Source organism: Tachyglossus aculeatus, chromosome 21 (genome assembly GCF_015852505.1).
Source record: "Tachyglossus aculeatus isolate mTacAcu1 chromosome 21, mTacAcu1.pri, whole genome shotgun sequence".
NCBI classification, from domain to species: domain Eukaryota; kingdom Metazoa; phylum Chordata; class Mammalia; order Monotremata; family Tachyglossidae; genus Tachyglossus; species Tachyglossus aculeatus.
In genome coordinates, this window is record NC_052086.1 from 11,378,580 (window position 1) to 11,387,431 (window position 8,852).

The 8,852-nt window shown below is 56.9% G+C and overlaps 1 protein-coding gene across 4 annotated transcripts in view; it reads left to right on the top strand.

The window, feature by feature from the left end:
* Window positions 1–7,406, top strand: part of WDR90 (WD repeat domain 90) — a 37,807-nt gene extending 30,401 nt beyond the window's left edge. For all 4 annotated transcript variants that reach the window (XM_038763599.1, XM_038763597.1, XM_038763598.1 and 1 more), the window contains 8 exons: window positions 1,059–1,230; window positions 3,107–3,229; window positions 3,359–3,536; window positions 4,768–4,898; window positions 5,157–5,303; window positions 5,405–5,515; window positions 5,670–5,754; window positions 7,183–7,406. In XM_038763599.1, the coding sequence (XP_038619527.1) occupies window positions 1,059–1,230; window positions 3,107–3,229; window positions 3,359–3,536; window positions 4,768–4,898; window positions 5,157–5,303; window positions 5,405–5,515; window positions 5,670–5,754; window positions 7,183–7,340 (1,105 nt within the window). In that variant the 3' untranslated portion in view covers window positions 7,341–7,406. The remainder of the gene's footprint in view (window positions 1–1,058; window positions 1,231–3,106; window positions 3,230–3,358; window positions 3,537–4,767; window positions 4,899–5,156; window positions 5,304–5,404; window positions 5,516–5,669; window positions 5,755–7,182) is intronic.
* Window positions 7,407–8,852: the final 1,446 nt, after the last annotated feature.

An 8,852-nucleotide genomic window follows, 5' to 3' on the forward strand; every position in this document is an offset into this window, starting at 1 on the left:
TGAGGCACAGAGCAGTTAGAGAAGCCGCGTGGCTCAGTGGAAAAAGCCCGGGCTTTGGAGTCAGAGGTCATGGGTTCAAATCCCGACTCCACCACGCGTCAGCTGTGTGACTTGGGGCAAGTCGCTTCACTTCTCTGGGCCTGAGTTCTCTCATCTGTAAAATAGGGATGAAGACTGTGAGCCCCACCGTGGGACAACCCGATCACCTTGTAACCTCCCCAGCGCTTAAAGCAGTGCTTTGCACATAGTAAGTGCTTAATAAATGCCATCATTATTATTATTATTATTATTAGAGACTTACCCAAGGTCACCCAGGAGGCGAGTCAGTAGGCGAGTGGCCTAACCCTGGTCTTCCAATTCCCCTGCTGACCGCTTTACTTCCTTCCTTCAATCGCATTTATTGAGCGCTTACTGTGTGCAGAGCACTGTACTAAGCGCTTGGGGAGAGACAGATAATTAAAGTAGAGGTCGGGGAAACAACAGACTATAAAGTTATGAACTTAAGTGCTCTGAGCGTGAAGGAGGAGAGTGCCAAAATGCACAGGGGACTAGGAACCCGGGTGCAGAAGGGAGGGAGAACAGGGTGGGGGAGATGAGAGGTTTGTCAAACCCTCAATCAGTTCTCTTCCTCCAATTTATCCATTCTCCTCTCCCATTACATCCCAGCTTTCCCACTTTATTCCATCCCTGCTAACTTACCCACTGTGCCCCCATTCCCACCTCTCTAGCATCTGGGTTCTCCCCCCCCACCCCTTAAAGTAGTTCAGTCCACAGAGTCATTGCTCCGTCCTCGTTTTAATTTATACTAGGGCCTGCCTTCCCCACTAGACTGTAATAATAATAATAATGACCTTCTTCAATCAATCCGTGGTATTGACTGCTTTCTCTGCTCAGAGCGCCGTCCCCAGTCCCCCCTCCACCGTCTCCCAGTTCATTCATTCAATCGCATTTATTGAGCACTTACTGTGTGCAGAGCACTGCACTAAGCGCTTGGGAAGTCCAAATTGGCAACATCTAGAGACGGTCCCTACCCAACAGCGGGCTCGATTGCTCCTCAGGTCCGGCTCGGTCCTCTTAGAGCACGAGATGATCCTGGACGGAGCAGCGGTGAGCGCCAGCTTCGACGACAGCACGGACATGGGCATCGTGGGCACCGCGGCCGGCACGCTGTGGTACGTCCACTGGGCCGAGAATACCAGCATCCGCCTCATCAGCGGCCACAAAAACAAGGTGAAAAGCCGTCGGGGTGGAGGGAGGGAGGAAGGGAGGACGCTCTGACCCGGACCGGCCCCGGCTTCTCCCCGAGGGAACCGACCGAGCGCCAATTTGTACTCCCCAAGCGCTTAGTACGGTGCTCTGCACATAGTAAGCACTCAATAAATACGATTGATGATGATGATTGATGAAGAGAGCCGGCCCCGTAGCCTGAGGCCCTGGGTTCTAATCCCGGCTCTGCCACCGAGAAGCCGGGTGACCTCTGGGCCTCAGCTCCCTCACCTGCAAAATGAGGGTTCAAGACCTGTTCTCCCTCCTATTTGTTCATTCATTCATTCAGTCGTATTGATTGAGCGCTTACTGTGTGCAGAGCACTGGACTAAGCGCTTGGGAAGTCCAAGTTGGCAACATCTAGAGACGGTCCCTGCCCAACAGTGGGTAGGGCTTTGAAGGGAGGAAGAGGGCTAGTTTAGACCCTCAGACCCGCCCCCTAATACACACACACACATACATATATATATATGTATGCATATATATGCATATATATGTATGCATTTATGCATATTATATATATAATATGCATTTTATATATATATATATATTTAAGACTGTGAGCCCCCAGTGGGACAACCTGATCACCTTGTAACCTCCCCAGCGCTTAGAACAGTGCCTGGCACATAGTAAGCTTTTAATAAATGCCATCATTATTATTCTTATATCATCATCATCATCAATCGTATTTATTGAGCGCTTAGTGTGTGCAGAGCACTGTACTAAGCGCTTGGGAAGTGCAAGTTGGCAACCTATAGAGACAGTCCCTACCCAACAGCGGGCTCACAGTCTCGAAGGGGGAGACAGAGAACAAAACCAAACATACTAACAAAATAAAATAAATAGAATAGATATGTACAAGTAAAATAGATAGAGTAATAAATATGTACAAACATATATACATATATACAGGATAATATATACTATATTATGTATAGTAATTGTGGTATTTGTTAGGCGCTTACTATGTGCCAAGCACTGTTCTAAGCGCTGGGGGGACACAATAATAATAATAATAATAATAATAATAATAATAATAATGATGGCATTTATTAAGCGACCACGAGCCCCTCGCCGACGGGTATCATCATCAATCGTATTTATTGAGCGCTTACTGTGTGCACAGCACTGTACTAAGCGCTTGGGAAGTACAAGTTGGCAACATATAGAGACAGTCCCTACCCAACAGTGGGCTCACAGTCTAAAAGCCTGTACCCCAGCGCTCAGTACAGATCCCGCAGTTTTTATTCACCCAGATGAAAAAGCCCCGTCTCTCGGTGCGGGGGGGTGTCTCTCTAAGAAGGGTAACGGATGGGGAAGTTGAGGCACAGAAAGGGGGAAAGGTCCTGCCGGGGATCATCACCAGTCTATTTATCGAGCGCCCTGTACTAAGTACTAAGTACAGAGAAGCAGCGTGGCTCAGTGGAAAGAGCCCGGGCTTTGGAGTCAAGAGGTTGTGGGTTCAAATCCGGGCTCCGCCACTTGTCAGCTGTGTGGCTTCGGGTAAGTCACTTCACTTCTCTGGGCCTCAGTTCCCTCATCTGTAAAATGGGGATGAAGACTGTGAGCCCCACGTGGGCCAACCTGATTACCTCGTATCTACCCCAGCGCTTAGAACAGTGCTTTGCACATAGTAGGAGCTTCACAAATACCAACATTATTATTATTATTATTAAGTAAGTGCTTGGGAGAGACCAATGGAGCGGTTTTGTGCCTCGGTCTCCACCTCCCGGGGGTGTCTCCCCCCGGGTCCCAGCTGTCTGGCGGGGGAGTCCCCCTTTTCGCTCCCCCCCAGGCCCGCCCCCCGGGCGTGCCCCCCGACCGCTGCCTGCCTGCGCAGGTGAACGACGTGGCGTTCGGCCCCGGGGAGTCCCACTGCGCCACGGGCGGGGAGGACGGCAGCGTCCGCGTCTGGTCGCTGGCCACCATGGAGCTCGTGGTCCAGTTCCAGGTGCTCAGTCAGGTAAGGCGACGCCGCGGGGGCAGGGGCGGCCCAAGCCGGCCGGCCACGGGCATCGGACCGAGGGCTCCGGCGCCGCGGACGGGAAGGAGGAACCCCGGGGCCGACGCTCCCCCCTGCCCCGTCTCTCAGAGCTGCCGGTGTCTAGCCTGGAGCCCCCCTCCCCGGGCCGGAGTGGAGGACCCGCAGCGGGTGGCGGCGGGCTACGGTGACGGCACCCTGCGCCTCTTCGGCGTCTCCAGGACCGAGCTGGAGCTGAAGATGCGGCCGCACTCGGCCGCCCTGACGGCGGTCGCCTTCGCCGCAGGGGGTGAGGTCCACCCTGCCCGTCGCTGGGGAGGACCCCCGGGTGGGAGCCGGATGCCAGCTTGTACTTCCCAAGCGCTTAGTCCAGTGCTCTGCACGCAGTAAGCGCTCAATAAATACGATTGATGATGGTGATGATGATGATGCCACCCCTGCCCCACCCACCGAGGGGGCTCCCGATAGAAGAGCGGGGAAGGACGGACGCCCGAGGAGGAGTCAGAAACATTAGGAAGGGAAGCAGTGTGTGGCCTAGGGGATCATCATCATCATCAGTCGTATTTATTGAGCGCTTACTATGTGCAGAGCACTGTACTAAGCGCTTGGGAAGTACAAATTGGCAACATACAGAGACAGTCCCTACCCAACAGTGGGCTCACAGTCTGAGGACCCCGGCTCTGCCCCTTGTCTGCCGTGTGACCCGGGGCAAGTCACGTCACTTCTCTGTGCCTCTGTTACCTCAACGGGGATTAAGACGGTGAGCCCCAGGTGAGACAGGGGCAGGGCTAACCCGATTTGCTTGCAGCCCCCTTTTAGACTGCGAGCCCACTGTTGGGTAGGAACCGTCTCTATATGTTGCCAACTTGGACTTCCCAAGCGCTTAGTACAGTGCTCTGCACACAGTAAGCGCTCCATAAATACGATTGATTGATTGATTGATCCACCCCGGTGCTTAGTACAGGGCCTGGCACCCAGTAAGCGCTTAAGTAGAAGCTCAGTGGAAATCAATGAATCAATCATATTTATTGAGCGCTTACTGTGTGCAGAGCACTGTGGAAACAGCCCGGGCTTTGGAGCCGGAGGCCGTGGGTTCACATCCCGGCTCCGCCAATTGTCCGCCATGTGTGACTTTGGGCAAGCCACGTCACTTCTCTGGGCCTCCGTTCCCTCATCTGGAAAATGGGGGTGAAGACTGTGAGCCCCCCGTGGGGCAACCTGATTACTTCATATAACCTCCCCAGCGCTGTGAGCAGTGGTTGGCACATAGTAAGCGCTTAATAAATGCCGTCATTATTATTATTATATAGTGCGTGGCACTCAGAGGGTGCTCTGGCAGTGCCACCGCTACCGCTCCTCTGAAGTAGACGCAGCGGAGCGGGGGTCCCGTCGTCCGGCCACGGGCTGCCCCTTGGTTCGGGGCTGACTTGAGAGCCAGTGGGCTCTGGCCCCGGGCAGCGTCCCTCTCGCTCGGCCGCCACGGCCACGTCCCGAACCCCCTCCCTGGTCCGGCTGCACAGGCGAGACCATCCTTTCGGGGGGCGAGGACGGGCTGGTGGCCGTCAGCAGCCCCCGGAGCGGGATCACCGTCCGGCTGCTCAGGGACCACGAGGGCTCTCCCATCACCGCCATCCAGACCGGAAGCCAAGAGGTGAGGCCGCGGTCCGGGGCGCCGTCCGTCCCCTCCCACCGGCCTCCCCCGGGGCCTGGCGGGAAATTCTCCGTGCTTCCTTTCGGCCCGAGGAAGAGGCCGGGAGGCCCCGAGGGTCCGGGGTGGTGCAGGGTGGAGTCCGGTCAAGCGCTTAGTACAGTGCTCTGCACACGGTGATTGATGGGCCGGTTGAGGTGGTGTTTCTCCCTGCCCTCCCAAGCCCTGGGTCCCTAAGGGATTATTTTTGTGGTCCTTCAGGCCCGCGACTTCGGGCTGGAAGGCGGAGAGCCGTGGTTGGCCGCGAGCGCGGATCGGCGGCTGAGCGTCTGGGCTTCCGACTGGCTGAAGGACCGGTGCCGGCTGGTGGATTGGCTGAGCGCCCCGGCTCCCGTCGTCAACCGGGAGGTAAGACGGAGTCCCGCTGGGCCCCGGCCACCGCCGCGGGGGCGGGGGCCGCTCCGGGAGCGGGGACCTCGTGCTCAGCCACCGGCCCCGTCTCGCCTCAGGTCTCCAGCAGGCCTCTGGCTGCCTTTTGCCCCTGGGACGAGAGCCTGGTGGTCTGCACGGGCTTCGGGGTGCAGGAGGACGTTATCTTCTACAACCTCGACCAGAAGCAGGTGCGCACGGGGCCCCCCGTCCCCTTCGGCTGCCCGGGGAAAGATGGAGGGCCGGCCGGTGACGCCCCTTGGGGCTCCTCGACTCCGAGGGGGCCCCTTGGCCGAGGCCGGGGACCCCCGCCCGGCCGACACCCCCTCCCCGCCCCAAATCCAGGTGGTGGAGCGGATCCCATTGGCGAACCCCGCTGCTTCCCTGAGCTTGTCTCCCGCGGCCCGCCTCTTGGCCATCGGCTTCAGGGGTGAGTGTCCGCTCTTCCCCTCCACGGTGGGTCCACGGAGCCAGTCCCCCTCATGACCACCTCGCCCCCACTTAGGGCAGGGCGTGTCGGGGGTCCAGAGCTTCCCACCCGATCAGCCGATCAATCGATCGGCAGTATTTATTCCTGCTTATTGCATGGAAGCACCATTCTAAGTGCTTGGGAGAGGACAGTGCGACTGAGTTGGTCAACGCGATCTCGGCCTGCAAGGAGCTTACGGTCTAAGCAGGAGACAGATGTTTAGATGGATTAGGGTTAGGGGATAAGGGAATCCCCTCCCTTCTGGGCAGTCCCCTGCCTCCCCGGGCGCCCTACACCGAAGTCACAATTCGGAGGCCTGCTGCCGGCTGGTGTCCTCCCCCCTGCAGCTGCCCTGTGACCCCCGGTGGGAATAATAATAGTAATAATGGCATTTATTAAGCGCTTACTACATGCAAAGCTCCGTTCTAAGCGCTTGGGAGGTTACAAGGTGATCAGGTTGCCCCACGGGGGGCTCCCAGTCTTCAGATTCATTCAATTGCATTTATTAAGCGCTTACTGTGTGCAGAGCACTGTACTAAGCACTTGGGAAGTACAAGCTGGCAACATAACCTTGTATCTACCCCAGCGCTCAGAGCAGTGCTTTGCCCATAGTAAGCGCTTAACAAAAATACCATTATTATCATTATTATCATCATCCCCATTTGACAGGTGAGGGAACTGAGGCCCAGAGAAGTTGTGACATGCCCAAAGGCACACAGCTGACAATTGGCGGAGCCGGGATTTGAACCCATGACCTCTGGCTCCAAAGCCCGGGCTCTTTCCACCGAGTCACGCTGCTTCTCTTGAATGCCCCCTGCCCCAGGGCTCAGTCCCTGGGAGGATCAGTTTTGTAACAGCAGGGAAACAAGTTTCTCGGTAAGATCCTCCATCCCTCCGGCACCGTCCCTTGTCAGCCTGGGGCAGGGCTTCAACCGGGCGCCGAGCCCCTAGGCCCAGCGCCATTCATTCATTCATTCAATCGTATTTATTGAGCGCTTACTATGTGCAGAGCACTGGACTAAGCGCTCGGGAAGCGCACGTCGGCAGCATCTAGAGACGGTCCCGACCCAACAACGGGCTCCCAGTCTAGAAGGGGGAGGCAGGCAACAAAAGCCGTGGGTCAGCGAGGGCCTAGCGGCAAGAGCCCGGGAGTCAGAGGACCTGGGTTCTAATCCTGACTCCTCCACTTGTCCGCCGTGAGACCTTGGTCAAGTTGCTTCACTTCTCTGGGCCTCGTTTTCCCCTGCTGTCAAATGGGGATTCCGTAGCCATTCTGCCCAACCCGCTTTGGCTGAGGGCCCCATGCGGGACGGGGATTGGGTCCGGCCTCTCCGGCCCCTCAGCAGACGCCACGGTTATTCACTGTCCCGGCCCCCCGGTCCCCTGCAGAAGGCCTGCTGAGGCTGATGGACTGTCGGACGAGGGCGGAGCGGGACTTCGTGGGACACGGCCACCCCGCCCACCTGTGCAGGTTCACCCCGTCCGGCCAGCTGCTCTTCACGGCGTCCTCCAACTCCCTCCTGGTGTGGGAGGTGACGGACCAGTGAGCCTCGTCCGGACCCCCTGCTGGGTCTTAGCTGCCCTGGGGGGGTCCGTGCTCCTTGGATCACCCCGTTCCCTCACCCCTCGGAGCCGGAGGAGGAGGAGAACCCTTTGGCCCGGCCGGCGGTTGGGGCTGACGATGCCGTGCCCGGACCCAGCTCCAGCCCTGCCGTCGGAAGCCAACACGCGGGCGTCCTGTCAGGGGTCTGCCCCGTCCTGGGCTCGGGCCTTGGGCGTGCCGTCAGCAACGAGCCACGGTCCGGCCGGGAGCGGCCCGACCTAGGCCGGAGCGGTGAATCCGAGCATCCACCGGGGCGGGCGCTTATTTGTGGAAAAACCACCATTTGGATGAGGTCCCGGCCGGCGGGAAGCGGAGACTCTGCGGACTTTCCCTCCGCCTGGGTCCTTCGCTCAATTCCCGGAGCATCTCGCGTCGTCGTGGAACGACGGGGTCGGAAGGCAAGCTGCTCCCCCCCCCCGCCCCCCACCCGACTTCCCAGTGCCTCCAACGGGCCCGGGGACTTAGGGTCAGGGTGGGTTTTGGTGGCGTGTGAGTTGGGGGACCGAACCGCGGAACTGCTGTGACGGCGGGTACGGAGTGGGAAGGCCAACCGTTCTCTCTGCCGGCCTTTCCTCTCCGGGACTTTTCCCACTTTCTACTCTTTTCAATAAAAATGTGGGTTTTGGATCCAAGCCGCAAGCTGTTGTCAGCTTGTACTTCCCAAGCGCTTAGTCCAGCGGTTAAGCGCTCAATAAATACGATTGGGTGAATGAATCTAACCAGGAGCCCAGGCCGGCCAAGGTCCCCATTTCCTCAGGTCTGTCCGTGGGACCGTGTGGCTTCCAGGGCCCCCGGCTCCATCCTCTGGGTGGAGAGGCAGGGCTCCCCTTTTTTTTTTTAATGGCATTTATTAAGCGTTTACTATGTGCAAAGCACTGTCCTCTTCTGTGAGGGAGGAGACTGAATTGGTTCTGACTTTGCCTCTGACCGTCCCTCGGGCCGGCGAATGTTGGCCGTCCCGTCTGGGCCATCGGTGAGCCAGAGAGCAGCCCCTTCCCCCAACCTTTGCCAGGAAACGGGAGATAATAATAATAATAATAATAGTAGTTTAAGCGCTCACTGTGTGCCAGGCATTGTAGTAAGCGCTCAATAAATATGATTGATTGATTGATTGACCGTCTCTATATGTTGCCAACTTGTACTTCCCAAGCGCTTAGTAAGTGCTCTGCACACAGTAAGTGCTCAATAAATACGATTGATTGATTGAGACTGTCTCTATATATTGCCAACTTGTACTTCCCAAGCGCTTAGTAAGTGGTCTGCACACAGTAAGCGCTCAATAAATATGATTGATTGATTGAGACTGTCTCTATATGTTGCCAACTTGTACTTCCCAAGCGCTTAGTAAGTGCTCAATACGATTGATTGATTGAGATTGTCTATGTTGCCAACTTGTACTTCCCAAGCGCTTAGTCCAGTGCTCCGCCCACAGTAAGCGCTCAATAAATATGATTGA